This window comes from Oreochromis niloticus, linkage group LG20 (assembly GCF_001858045.2).
Source record: "Oreochromis niloticus isolate F11D_XX linkage group LG20, O_niloticus_UMD_NMBU, whole genome shotgun sequence".
NCBI classification, from domain to species: Eukaryota; Metazoa; Chordata; class Actinopteri; order Cichliformes; family Cichlidae; genus Oreochromis; species Oreochromis niloticus.
This window is the reverse complement of record NC_031984.2, coordinates 26,109,277-26,124,158: the sequence shown is the minus strand read 5'-3', so window position 1 is coordinate 26,124,158 and position 14,882 is coordinate 26,109,277. Positions and strand designations below refer to the sequence as shown.

Genomic DNA, 14,882 nt, shown 5'->3' with positions numbered 1-14,882 from the left:
CAATATCCAATGCAAACACAATAACCACTCAACATCAAACAAGACATTAAGGATCAAACTCTGCATTCCACCTCCTGCTTCTCCCTCTACCTGTTCCTTGATGTTCTGCAGCTCCTGTAACTCTCTCTGCACCAGCATCTGCTCCTTCTCCCTGTGCAACTTCAGCTCTAACCTTTCCCTTTCCAGCTCTTCCTGCAGGCGCAACTGCCTGAGTTTCTCCAGCTCCACCCGCTCTCTCTCCATCTGCAGAAGCTGCTCCTGCTGGCGGTGCAGTCTCTCTGCCTCAGTTTCACCCTCTTTGTGTATAGCACCTGGTGGAGGGAAAGGAGGAAGACCACCTGGAATTGGTAAGCCAGCAGTAGGGGCAGACAGGACTGCTGGAGGTTGGGTGTAACCATGTGTTTGTGCAGGACCTGAAAGTGGGTAAGCATGTGCAGCAGGGGCAGGTTGTTGTGGCTGCTGAACAGTTGTTACTTGTTTCTGTTGTTGGCTACTCAGGTGTGCCTGGGACAGGTTTATTGGCTGCTGCTGCTGATCAGCTGGTATGACAACTGTTCCTTGCACCGAGGTGACCTCTGCTGATGAAGAGGACACTGTCGTACCTTTGCCAAGGTAAACTGGTTCATCCTGGACCACTGAGCTAGTTGTCATGGAAACACCTACTAGGGCCCCTGCAGTTGCTGAGGTTGTTGTGGCAGCAGCACTTATGTCAGTGGCTGATGTTGTTTGGAGAAGGCCTGGTGCTGGATAACGGACTGCAGCTTGTCCAGATAAGGGCATTCTGGGGCTCATTGGTAGCCTGCTAAGACTAGATAGGGGCACTGGTGTCATGTTGGCAGAGAGGTATGGCCTGTAGACTCCTCTTATTAGTGGTCGAAGAACAGAGGCAGGCTGGGTTGTGATGGGAAGTGTAGAAGCAATGGGGGTCTGAATAGTTGAGTAGATCATCCCATCTGAGGATCTAATAGCAGCGGGGTACATGGCTCTTAGACTTGCCTGCCTGGCATTGATAAGATTAGTTAGTGCTTGACTGTGAGAGATTGGCTTCCCATCTAATCCAAAGAGAAGGTTTTGCCTAATGCCAAGACCAGCTGCAAGTCTGGAGGCCACAGGCCCAGTACCTCTGCTCAAACTGCCAAACTGCATCAAGTCTGGGTTGCTTCCATAGCGATCCATGGAATTGAGTGCTGCACACATTCGGCTAATCTCCCTTGCAGTTGTGGCACTATACTGAGCCAAGTTAGCTTCTTGGAAGTTAGCAATGTCACGAGCAGAATAGCCATAATCTGAACTGATGTTGGACAAGGAATTGTATCTTCTGATAGGCAGTGTTTGTGCTGCAATGTCTCCTCCATGCCGTAAATCTGTGTAGGAGCCATACTGCATCCCCACATATCCTCCATAGGCCTGTTTCATAGCAGTTAGATCCATGGCAAGTTCTCCTGAAGCTTGGAGATGTGGTTCCAGTTTAGAATGGTAAGACTGTAACCCAGCATCAGCAAGGTTTGTATCAGACATTGAAGGCTGGAGCCTACCAGGAAAAGGTAACGTGTAGGCCTTACGCCCATCCACTGGATACTCATGGTACCTTCCAGGCTGTCTTTCTTGGTCAGACTCATAGGTGAGAGGTGGGGCAGATGGAGGCCTTATGCCTTCTTTCTCAGGAGCACCAACACAGGTTCCACCAAATGGAAGTCGATAAACAACATCACAGCAAGCTGGTTGGTTGTCAGGCTTAATTTGGCCTCCTGTCAGATCTACAGCATCCTGTCCTTCTTCTACCTTGACGAGCTGAGTCACAGCCCTGGCTGGGTCTGGCCCCCCATCCATTTGTACAACCATACTATGTGGCGATTTACCTCCTGACATCAAACCAGGAGGACTGGGCTTTCCTTTGAGTTCAACTGGACCAGCGCCATACAATTCAGGGTTAATGATTGGTGATACAGCACTGACCACAGCTGAAGCAGTGGTTGTCTGACTGACGAGCAAATCTTTTTTCAGTAAAGGTGAGATTGGGCCAGTAAGGTTGTACCTAGCTAAAACCGATGCCTGTTGCTGCTGTTGTTGCATCTGATGGTGCTGTTGCAACTGTTGTTCCAGGAGCTCTTGTTGTTTCTGCAGCTTCTCTTGTTGTTTTTGAAGCTCTCTCTGTTGTATACTGAGGTCTTCCAGTTTGGCATCAATTTTTGGTATTGATGGGTCAGTTGGAGGTGAAACTGGTTTATTCTGGGAGAGACAAACTGCTGAACCCATGCCTTGTCCCAGATCCACTCGGTTTTGATGTGGATCACCATAAACTGCTGGCTGTTTTGGCTGGGTCATGAACATTGAAGCAGCTACGGTGACACTCACAGTGGTTGGTGTGGTGGTTTCCTGTGTGTTCAAGTTCATAATCAGTGGCTGTACAATCGTTGAATGTCTGGTACCCTCTGGTCCACCATGGTATTTTCTGCTTTCTGTGGCTAAGGAGGTGAGATCCATTCCTTGGTCAGTCATAATAATAGGAGCTGGTTTGGTTGCTGTTCTAAGGTCCACAACACTTCCACCATGAATCATATGGCCCTGCTCTACCCTCGAAGTCCCTGGGACTGTAGATATCCTACAGAGGGAGATATTATCCATTGAAACAGACCCTCTGGTGTATATGCTGGCTGTGGTGACCATGCTTGTTCCGACATTTACTTTCTCCACTCTTTGTGTATGATAAAAGCTCCGTGTAGGAGAGTGGTGGTAAGGTGGTGTGTCTGGAGGGCTGCCACATGGAGAGTAAGTATCAAATGTCGATTGGCGGCTAAATCGGGTAGGAGAAGACAGCGGGGAAGTTGCAGTATTGACTGTCGTTGGCCTAGCTGGGCTTGAAGGAGGGGAGTATGGGGCATCCTGAGAGGATTGCTGTCGATAGAGCCTAGGGGAAACTGATCGATGTGATGTTTGGGTTCCCTGAGCCATTACTGGTGAAGTAGGACCAGAGCCTGCTGATTCCATTCGCAATGCTGAACTGAAAGTCTGTGTAGAGAACTCAGCTGTAGCTCTTCTTGAAGGAGAGCGAGTGGGACTCTGTGGTGGTGGTGGTGATGGTGAAAGAGGAGGACTGGTGCTTCTATAATAAGTAGTATACTTGGGAGAGCGGGGCTCAATAATTCTCTCAATAGAAGATGTTGAGCTGTCTCGCACTTGGATCCCCCTGGTCTCCCCTACCCTTCTGGTAATGACTTCTCTTTGACTGTAGGCTTGGGTAATCTCTGCAATCTTGCTGCATACGCTTGAGACTGTAGCTGAAGATGCGGATGTACTACCCGTATGCCTACGACCTATTTCAGACTGAGTGGACGTAACAGTGTGGCTTGAACCAGTCTGAGAAATAGTTACTGCATCTCTAGCATAAACACCATATGCTGCAATAGTGGTCGCTGCCACTGTTGGAGTTATTCCATTCTTTCCTGCTTGGGTTTTGAGTCTATCTTTGTGTCCATCCTTTGCAGAATAGTGCTGGGTTACTCTGACATCAGGGATTCGCCCTGCAGTCTCAGCAAAGGACACAGGAGCTGAGATCTGGGTGGGACTGGTACCTGGTGTAAGGAGAGCATTACTTTGCTCTAGTAGCTTAGCAAAGGCTGAGCCTGTATCTAAGAGCTGTTTATCTGGGTAAGAGCTCTCAATTTCAATCTCTACTTGCTCATCTGTGGCCTGTTGCATCTTGGTAATGTTCTGAGATGTTTGTCTAATCTCCTCATAAATATCAGTTTCTGTCTCTGCTGCCTCATTGTCATATCCTGTTTGATCTTGCTCATATTCATACTCATCATCATAACTTTGCCCATTAATGTCCTCCTCATAGTACTGCCCATGTCTTCCATGTTGCTGTTGTTGCTGCTGTTGTTTCTGCTGCTTTTGAAGCATCTCTGCCTTTCTCATCATCTCCTCATAAACCTCCTCAGCACTCTTCAGAGGTTTGGAAGTTGAAGATGGTGCTGTGGTGGTGGTTGCAGTTGTTTTCTCTACTGGGGAATAGAGTGACATGAAGGTTGGCAGATTATACTCACTTCCTGACTTGTAAAGTTTGGACTCATATCCCTCTGCCTCTGAGTCCAGACTTTGAGGCGAATATTCAGAAGCAGAGGAACGATGAAGCTCTTCCATTTCTGCTGCTTGCCTTAGCTCTTCTGTTGGAGAAGCATCCTCAATGGGTGACAGATTGCTAGGTGGGGTCTTGGACCTTTCTCTGCGCCTCTGAGCCCTCAGCTCCTCTTTATCTCTCTTGGTCTTTCTTGCTGTACTTCTAATTCTCTGCTGTTCCACTTCTCTCATCTTTTCCTGTTCTCTCAGAAGTTCCTCTTCCTCTCTGAGTTCATCCTCTTCTGAAGAATCTTCAATGGTAGGAAGGAGAGGGCCATGAGAGCGGTGGCGTGCTTTCCTCTGCTGCTTAGCCTCCTCCAGTCTTTGCCTCCTACTAGGGCTACTGTCACTATCTTCCTCCATTGATGAGATGGATGTAGGAGATTGTCCAGAGCCATATGAGGATGAAGTGGGTGGCAGAGTAGAGGAGTAGTCACCACGAGAACGTTCCTCAGGAGAGCCCGTCAGACTCTCCATTTCTAGCTCTGGTTCCCGATCAAGGCTTAAGTCGTTTTCATTGCTCAGCTCGATGTCTCGACTGTAGCTATTGGTGTTATTGAGTTCAATTGTTTTGAAGCGCCTCAGACCTCCTTGCGATGCCATCAAATCTTCCTCACCCTCTTCTACTGAGCCTTTATAAACATCAGTGGAGCTCTTAGTCTCCTCCTCAAAACTACTGGAATGGTGCTGAAGGCGTCTCTTTTCTTTCCCTGAGTCAGAGATTATGTGCTTATGGTGGCTTTTCTTGGGTTTCTGGTAGCCATATCCTTCGTCTTCCTCATCTTCATCTTCCTCCATCTCTTCTTCCTCCTCCTCCTCATTGTCTTCATCAGCACTCATCTCCATTATTTGTCTCCTCATGAACTCCTCATCGGTCATCTCTGTGGGCTCAGCTTCCTTTTCTTTCTTTTTCTTCTCCTTCTTCTCCTCTTTTCCTTCCTTTCGCTTACCGTCCCAGTCTCCCCCATCTTCTTCCTCCTCCAGTATATCTTCCAGCTCCTCATCAGAGTCATATGCATCTGGCGGGATTGATAGAGAACGTGGGCGTTGCTTCCCTCTGTCATCCAAATCTCTGTCTCTGTGCTTCCTCCCCCTTCTGTCTGCCTTCTCTTCAGAGAAGCTCTTCTCTAGTAATGGCCTCATGGAGCTTTCCAGCTTGGTGATTTCAGAGGGACTTGGTGGGGAGCCCCGGCTACTGATTCCCCTTTCACTCAACTTCATCTCTTCTTCCTGGATTAGACCTGTGATTTCACTGTGGGAGCTGGAGATGCCATCAGATGAGTAGCCGGTGTCACTGAGACTCTGAGGGCTGCGTGACAAGTCGTGGGTGCTGTTGTTTTTTGTATCCTACAGAGAAAAGAAAAAAGAAAGACAAATGGATTAGACTTGGGGGAGCTAAGGTTTTTAGTTTAAATCATAGTTTATTTAAAATTTTACAATGTGTTTAAACTGGTCAATAATACCAATCTGCATACAATTTAAGCCCACTTAAAATCACATTCTGATTTTAGATGCACAATTCATACTTTTTTATTATTAACACACATATATAAGAATTTTAAAATGGGATTTCTTATTTAGAAATTTGTTGTGAACTATAATAGTCCTATTTGTATGATAATATAGTATGTTTTCAGTTTATATTAAAAATGTCATTATGATGCTTGAACCTGTACGCCAAAACTGCTGTTTTCAACTTTCATAGTCTTGTAAATAAACAAAAAAATAAACAAAAAAATAGAAAAAAATAAAAATTGGATAAAACTGATTTCATATGAACTGGATTTCATTCACATGATCACTAAATCACTTTAAAGACATTTTATGTTTTTCCTTTAAAATTAGTTTTGAGCCAGTGGGCTGAAATGGAATGCTTTAGTTTAAATCAGTATAAAGGAGATTTATTTATTTATTTAATACTACATGCTACTCACGTCTTACAATTTAAGGGAATTTAACATAGGAAAATGTAATAAAGTTTTGAGATTCTTCAGGCTACACAATGCCTATCAGAATTACTCAGAATCAGAATACTTTGTTCATCCCAGGTTGGAAATATAAATAGAAAAGATAGAAAATATAAGCTCTCTCACTAAAAACGAGTCAAAACAAATAAAAAGGGACTCAGTGTTAAAATAAATATTCCAAAATTTAACAATACTATGCACAATATAAACTAGATATCACAACAAAAATCTGAATGTCAAAGTTTGATGGCCACAAGTAGGAATGGTTTCCTGTGGCATTCTGTGGTGCACAAACAAGATAACACTGAACAGTTAATGGTTAACATGAAGTCATGAAAAGCAGTCATTACATATTTAGAAACTTTACATTTATATAACACAAAGAGGTTCATACGTAATTATTTTGAATCTAAAGAAAAAGCAAACAAACAAAAATATATTACCATGAGGTTCACTAGCATTAGCTAACATGTCTAACACTAAATCCTAAATAGAAACAACTTAAATACAATTTGATTTAAATATGTAAATATGTAATAAAAATTGAGAATTGAGTCAAAACACTTGGATTTTACTCTACATTTTTGAATCTGATCTGATTTATTCATTTGTCTCAAGACAAATGACATTATTGTGCAGTAATCTTAATGTGACTTATAATTGTTAGGTATGTTGAGCCATTGATGGAAAGAGGTTAGTCAAGCTGTGTTTTTCATGTTTTTTCCTTTTCATAATGAGCTCAAAGTAAGATTGTATAGTTGACTTTAATATCTGAACAAATGAAAACTCATTCATCAATGGCTCTTAATAACAATCATTTATAATCTCAAAGGGACTAACCTGGTAAATGATTGGGGAGATGGAGAAAAGGATGGAAAACTGGTAAAAATCATGAAAAGCTCTTAAGGTGGTTGTAATGCATCTGTACTTTGAGCTCTGTATAATTTAATTACTTAGCAGCTCCTCAGATGATAAAGTAGAGCACTACCTTAAAAATGACCACAAGAGTGTTACATGAACTAAGGGCTTGGAGATTTTACAGATTCATGACATGCCAATTTTTAGATGAATTAGAACAGCAAGAAAAGGTTCTTCCTGCTGTCTTTGTTTTTCAATCTCTGTCTCTCCCCAAGGTAATCCAATGCCTTGCTGCCACTTGCAGCCTCAGCATACTGTGAAACGGGAATCAATGACATACTTTCCAAATCAATATGGACGTCCAACATTGAGGAAAATGGAACCGATTTAGCTTAGAATTCCCTATCATTACGTCTATGCAACAGTTATTTTGCCATGTAAAGTAACCATATCTGCAAACAAAGTGATTATCATGTCAGTGCTGCAAGTAAAAATATGTATGAGCATCAGTCTGAATAGAAATATATAGGGACATTTTGTACAAGAACTGAAAACATTAAATAAGCTTTGCATAGGCAGCACAAAAGCCATATTAACCGAGCAAGAGATACAGTACAAAAATATGACACATCATGGGCACCAGTCACTTTTAGTGACAATATCATCTTAATAGAGTGTGGGGAAATGAGACAAGGCAAGTATCTCATCCTTCTGTAAATAAGTGCAGAGTCAAAACTGATGTATTTCAGATGTCACTAAAATAATCATAATAATAATGAACTTTCCCATTTTAGAAATGATTAAATATGACTGCAAATAAAATATGTATCAGAAATCAGAAGGCTCATTGTAAAGCATTAGCATTTTGACTCCCATTTAAAAAAAGAACAAAACAACCATAAGTTGTATTTATGGATCAGAGACCAAAAAACAACTTTGATTTAGCTTATATTAATCTTCACAAGAAACATGGTGAGAAGAAAAGAAAAAATCTGTTAACAAAGCTCACAAATACATAATAAAAGCAATAATCTATGTATCATGCATTACCTAACGATCCTCTGTAATTTACTTACTGAAACCCTGAAAACCCCGATATATAATATTTATAGCAGAAAAAATAAGTATGGAATGTGTCAACATTTTTCTCAGTAAAAACATTTCTAATGCGTCTATTGAGATAAAATTTTCTCCAGACGTAGGCAGCAATCAGAGTAATCCGCACATACAAAGAAATCAAAACAAATAATATTTATATCAAATTATGTGTAATAAAGTGGAATTACGGAGGGAATAAGTAATGAATACATAAAGAAAAGAAGCATCAGGTGGCTGCATGGAGGCTGGAAGTGAAAACAATAAAAAACTTCTCAAGTCAGTCTGAAGCATACATGTGGTGTAAAACACAAACACACACTCCCACACACACTGAGTTTGTATCCAGAAAGGCTAAAAGTAATCCTAACCCTGACCCATCTCCCATGACTATGTGAATATAGAGAATCAGGTTATATAAATTATTAGTTGTTTAGCTGCATTCATGAACAATAGCAAAGAAAGAATGCAACAAGCATAGAAGCATGGATGTGAGTGACACAGCTGTACAAGATGCTGTAGGCCATCTACAGTAAATCAACATAGTCTCTAGTTAATGTGAAAAACCTTTAGATAACTATACCTAGCAGTTTTTCTGTGCGAAGGACAAGGTAAAATGAACTTTGGCCTTTTTTAACTCTAGCTTTAGTGCCACTAAAACGAGCAGCATGGAGAAATCCTCTGCTACAGCTCTGCAGGTCTGAACCAGAGTGGGAGTTTGATTTAAAAAAAAAAAAATACATAAATGTGAAGCTGGACCATAACTCAAAAGTCAGTTTTTACTTATATGCGACCCAGATCTGTTTTTTGTTTTACATTCTTGATTACACTGTAAACTGAGTTCAGTTTTATAAATATGGTGTTAAATCAGAGCCAACAGTAGCCTAATGCCCTGTGGAAGTTGCTATTTCTCAGCTTTGAACGGTCAAATCAAAATTCATTACTTCCATGGACTGAGTGTCTTGCTAAGTCTATCCTGGCACGTCTCTTCATAATGGCGATACATCCTGAAATTTTGGAGGAAATCAGTTTCAGTGTAGACAGACATGCCTCAAAACCCTCCTGGCTCTATCTCTGTATCCACATAGTTCTGTACAATTACATGATGACTATCGCATTTTCTTTGTGTCCTTTTGCATAGTTCACATTTGAATGTGATATTGGACACATTTAAAAAACTCAAAAATCATTTGTGTTCACTTTTTGGTCATTTTCCTTAGTTTAACACAAAAATCAGACTTACATCATAGTGCCTGGACTTCTTAATTTCCTTGATCGGTGTGATCTGCTCTCCTTTCTTCTGGGAGGGCTTGGTCTCTTTGGAAGTTTGGTTCTCGGGCTCAGTCTTGAGCTTTTCCTCTGATGGTTTTGGCTGTTTCTCGATCTCTGTTGTTGTTACTGGTGTCGTGGATGGTGCTGTAGTCTTGGTCTCAGTTGGCTGTTTGGCAGCTGTGGGTGCAAACGGGCTGCTAACGACACTTCCCGCCTGTGGCTTCTGGCTCTGTGTTTGGGGCTGGCCTGGCTTGGACCCTTGCTGGGTGGTAGGTTTGTGGAGGGGACTTTGCTGACTGATTGGTGTCTGGTGCCGAGGCGAGCCCGTGGGTTGGTGCTTGGGAGACGGATGAGGAACAGGAAGTGGAGGCTCATCAAGACCTTCTCCAGACATCAGCCGCTGGGTCTGGCAGTTAAGACATAACCACTCTTTTTTCTGAAACAGAGAGAAGACAAAAAGACAAACATGTAATTTTTTTTGTGTGTAATTGTGATACAAACTTAGCCTTACTGCACCAAAGATCGCATTATGTGGATTAATTAATAACGTTTCACATTCATAACCTGATTAATATTCTTAACTTTCAACTCAGCATTCACTTAAATAGCAAACTCCAGCAACAGCCTCACACACACATACACTCACATACTGTGTACACTGAAAATCTTATTTCCAGACAGCGCTGTCAGAGCTGTAGCGGGCTAAGCTGAGCTGATGCACGTTTCTAAAAGGCCAAGTCGCTCTAACAGCTACTCCCTGTTTCATCAGATCAACTCTACTCGATTTCACACACTGTGAGCCTGAGTGACAAAAAATGAAAGACTTTAGTGCACAACAGTGTACTTAATCTATCTTGTAATTTGGTCTTCTTCATTCTGACAAAGCCAAACTAGTAGCATACAAATATATTACAAATTCACAATATCATAAACATTACTCCAGAGACTCAACATTTTATTAGAAACCCATCATCTTTCAGGATAATATGACAAAGAGGTATTTACAAATTTGCTTGCTGCAACAGTTTTTCATTTATCCACCTGGTGAATATTAGTTTGTTACTCCCTTCTTCTTAGTAGTGAAGTATAATAGTGCAAATGTTGGTATTGTAAGTAAATACAAAAACTGTTTTGTCAATGCCAGTGCAATACAGATGCTGATACTTTAATCTACAAATGCAGCTTACATAGGGGAGAGCAGTGTGTCATGATTTATGAGACGAATTATCATCAATTTGTAAATGCTGAACACATTTTAATGACCACTAAATCACTGTGATTTTTACTTTCATGTTAACCTCCTAGGACCTGGCGTCCACATATGTGGACATCACATTTTGGGTTATTTAGACCAAAATACTCAATTTTGCTCTACAAGGGCCTGATATTCACTTACGAGGACATTATACTTCTACTGATCTATCAAAATTTTAAACGAATATGCTCATATGTGGCTCTCATTTTTCATAAAAACAAAAATAAGGTAAAAAAAAAATCTGGTAATTCTTTGTTTTTACATTCATCGGGCCCCAATCAGCCCAAATATCAAAGAGAAATTAAAAATGCATGTCGTGGAAGAGTTTGGGTCTTAGGAGGTTAAGTATTTAATAAAACAAAACACCTTTCATCTTATTCTGTGTAAATGTAAATGTACCTGCCTCTAAACTACTTTGGGTCAACTTCTGTTGTTTAAATGTGCCATAAGCTATGAATAGAATAGATGTGACAGTCAGCACGAAAAGGTTCAGACAGTTTTCATAGTGCATGTTTGAGGTTACTTTCCCTACATTTTTTTAACACATTTCAGTGGGCTACATACTGAACTTATAGAATAGAAATAAAGTACTGATCCTATTGCACTGAACATCATTGCTATCAGTACTATCGATATTTGGATCAGTCCGCCCACCTCTACTTCTTAACTCTGTTTCTATCAACTGCAAAGGATTGTATCGGCCTCTTTAGCTTCTACGTAATTAAAATATACTCATGTAGCACTTTTTACAGACAGAAGAATCACAAAGTGTCAGGGGTTGTTTTGAGGCTATTTTGTATTTTTGATTTTCTTATGTTAAGTTTGTAATAATAGGTTCTTGTGTTATTAATAGTTAGGATTTAGTTAATTTTTATTCTGGTTTTTGATTCATCTTTGTCTCCTTGGTTGTGTCATGTTTCCTGTCCAGTCTGTCACGTGTTTCATGTCTGTGTTGTGTCCACGTTGTCAAGCTCGTGTGTCATGTCTACGTCTCTCCACGTTTCCTGTTTTATTTTGAAGAGTCTAGTGTTTCCATCTTCAATGTGTTTTGTTTTACTTCCCCCTGTGGCGTCATGATCATTTGTTTCCACTTCCCTCATTACCCTTCTGTGTATTTAAGTCCCCTGTCTCCTTCTGTTCTTTGTCGGGTCGCCTGTTTACCTTCATGTCATGTCTCGTCAGGCCACAGAGTTTTTGCTACTACTCAGGTTCATGTTCAGACTTTTTCCAGTTTATGTTTGCATGTTCCTCTTCAGTTCCATGTTCATGCCTTACGTCTTTGTTTTCATAGTTTAGTTTTCCCAGTTTAGGCCCTTGCCCCTATTTGCCTTGCCTTGTTTTGTCTTCACGTTTTTTCAGCCAAATAAACGACTCGCTTTTTGTTAAACCTTAGTTTGTTTCTCCCGTGTCTGCTTTTGTGTCCATTCCATAAATATACCAGCGTGTCCCGCCGTGACACAAAGTGCTTCATAGTGTAACAAAAGAAACGTATAACATCAGATCAACATGAAACACAATAGAATACAACATACAACACAAAGAAGTAGCACTAAGTGGTGTTGTAGTGTTGTGCAGCCTACTGCTAACTGCTCCAGTTAGCTAGTTGCTAATGGTTCTTCTAATTCTACCCCATGAGCATTCAGGGATTTTTTTCTTTGGGTTTCAAGATAAAATTAACAGTCTTCAGTGGCAAAAAAATGATGAGAGTGACTAAAAACAATAAATTATCTATCTGTACAACACATAAATGAGGTAAAACACATTATAAAGTGTTTTGTCCTATGCTAACACTGACTAATAGAGTTAGCAGCACAGCAATACTACAGGAGTGAGGTCTAAGGCATAAAACTGAGAAGAGGGTTAGTTTTACATTTACAGTTGCATTTCAACATAATATATAATACTTATGCATTATGTATTTATGATGATCTCTCCAGTATCTAGCTCACCGCCCACCAACGCCACCAGCACCTTCTGTTTATTCTCTGCCAGTGTGTCTGTTTCTGTCCAGGACAGCTAATGGAGTTTGGGGCTGAAGAGCAGCTGTATTACTCATGTAATGAATAATTGACAGAAGCAGTTGTTCCTCTTCAACACTTATCTACCATCTCTATTCTTTTTCACTTCCATCGAGTCCTTTCTCTTTCTCTACACCAAACTCACCAAATCTCTTTCTACAGAAACTCCATTCTCTGGCTCATTCTGCCTTTAATAGCTCTCTCCCGCTCTCAGGCCTCCTTTATTTGCTCCATCCCCTGTCTTTTTCTGAATCCTTTTGGGAGTTTATCTGCGATTAGATGTCACACAAAAGACTCCATCTCCCTTAGATTTCACAGTGACAGTGCTGCTTTGGGCCGAGCAGTGAGCATTGTAATTGGCACAGGATTCACAACAATAATAAATATAGTAATATAAGCTGATCCAACAGTTTTGAAAATGCTAGCCTCCAGTTATCACGACCAGCTAATTACAGTAAGGAAAACAATTAAATGGTAGAGGATCTAGAAGCTGAACAGACAACAGGTTAAATCCAAGTGTTTGTTTTTCTTTTTTTTTTAAATCATTTATCTTTTGCCATTTGTCATCAAAACTTCTTCTACAATATAAAATTCACAGAAAAACTCACAATTCAACATTTAATTTGAAATGACTGAATAATGCAGCTTATGATAAGTGAAATCTTAATATTAAAAAATTTGGATCAGTCATTTAAAAATGAGGGGAAAAAAGTATGTGCGCTCAGTGAAACCTAAAATTTAAATTCATTTGAGTATCCTATTCCCACCAACATGGCTTCTGCATAAAAAAAAGAAACAGATTATCAGAAGATGGAAAATCTTTTTGAGCATTAGGGACTCATAGCATTATAGAAAGAAAATATTTTGAGACGCCGTCACTGGAATATCTCAAACGCCTTCAGCAATTATAGGTGAACAAAGTAGCTGATGAGGAAGCTATCTTCTGATTGGCTGCCTCAGTGCTAACTGTAACTGAAAATGAGTTTATATCCCAGTGATTATACAGGAGATGTATCACTGTCAAATCTTTAAGCCCAACATAAATGAAGCTTAATTGGGGTTCAGGTTTAAACTCCTGAAGAATACATTCTGAATACAGTACAGTACAGCAAATGAATGTAAGCCGATGTAATGCCCTCTGACATGATGGAAACACAACTCTGTGTGTGTACATCCCCTGAAGCACCACATTGTACTGTAGGTTCTGAAATGGTTGAATCATTTTTCAACCCTAAAGTGAACTCATTCCCTCCTTTTCCCAGAGAGTATATTCAAGATGACATTACAGGGAAGTGTGTGTGTGTTTTCCCACAGAGTACCCCAGTGGTGCCCACTTAACCTACATAGCACAAACAATCTGGCCTTTTCTACTCCTGTCAATAACACTCACTAAAATGCTCCATCAGTGCTAATTCATGCCGCAGAGCACTGCTGTTTTCTTTTCATGTGCCGGTGTCATTCTGCAGCACATTCTGAATCTTCTCTTTCTCTTTCAGAGTGTCTGTCCTTTCACAGTATGTTGAGCATTGCTGGATTTGTTTTTGTCCTATACCTTCCAGCTCTTGTCTTTTTTTTTCTCTTGTCTACCTTTCTGCTCTTTTTCAGTCCATTTCCTGCTATTTTCAGTTACTCCGTCTGTTTCGCACTTAATAATAGGGAAAGAAATGGATTTGCCTTTTATTCATATCCACCTGTCACAAGCAGCATTTCCCTGCCACTGGATTTTATTCACAGAAAATCTGTAGCAGTAACTTACTATTGCTTTTACTTTGTCTTATCCAAATAGAGGTCTAGCAATTGCACCTTCATGATGGAGAGTACCAGTACTGTCCAAAACTCTCAGGCTTACACCCATTTCTAAATAGGTGCAGCTATTTATTGAAACACGTTCAAACACACATTTAAAGTAAGACTTGTGGTAATTCAAACGAGCTTGTAACTCAATATTTGATATGATCACCTTCATTCTTCCAACACAGCCTGAACTCTTTTAGGCAACTTCTTTGTCATTTCTTTAAGTAGTTTTCAGTTCTCAGGCTTCTTGAAGGACATTCAAAGCTCTTCTTCAGATGCCTTTTATTCTGTTCGCTGTCAAGATGCTCCCACACTGCTTTAATAACACTGAAATTTGGATCTCCATGAAGCCTGTTGATACTGATTTTCATTCCAGTTCTTGTTTCCCTTTCGTAAAAATGTCATCTTGACAGCCATCCTTCCATTCAGTCTGTTGGGTTTGGTGCTAGTTTTTATGCTTCAGTAAGTCATAGGTCAGTGTTAAGTGGCTTCACAAACAAAGTA

At 40.5% G+C, this 14,882-nt stretch overlaps 1 protein-coding gene across 8 annotated transcripts in view; it reads right to left on the bottom strand.

Moving 5' to 3' along the window:
- The window catches only part of bsna (bassoon presynaptic cytomatrix protein a), a 118,310-nt gene that overhangs the window by 32,491 nt on the left and 70,937 nt on the right, over positions 1 to 14,882 (bottom strand). For all 8 annotated transcript variants that reach the window (XM_025901279.1, XM_025901280.1, XM_025901278.1 and 5 more), the window contains exons 3-4: positions 9,283 to 9,747; positions 91 to 5,466 (exon numbers count right to left, since the gene is read on the bottom strand). In XM_025901279.1, coding sequence (XP_025757064.1) covers positions 91 to 5,466; positions 9,283 to 9,747 — 5,841 coding nt within the window. The remainder of the gene's footprint in view (positions 1 to 90; positions 5,467 to 9,282; positions 9,748 to 14,882) is intronic.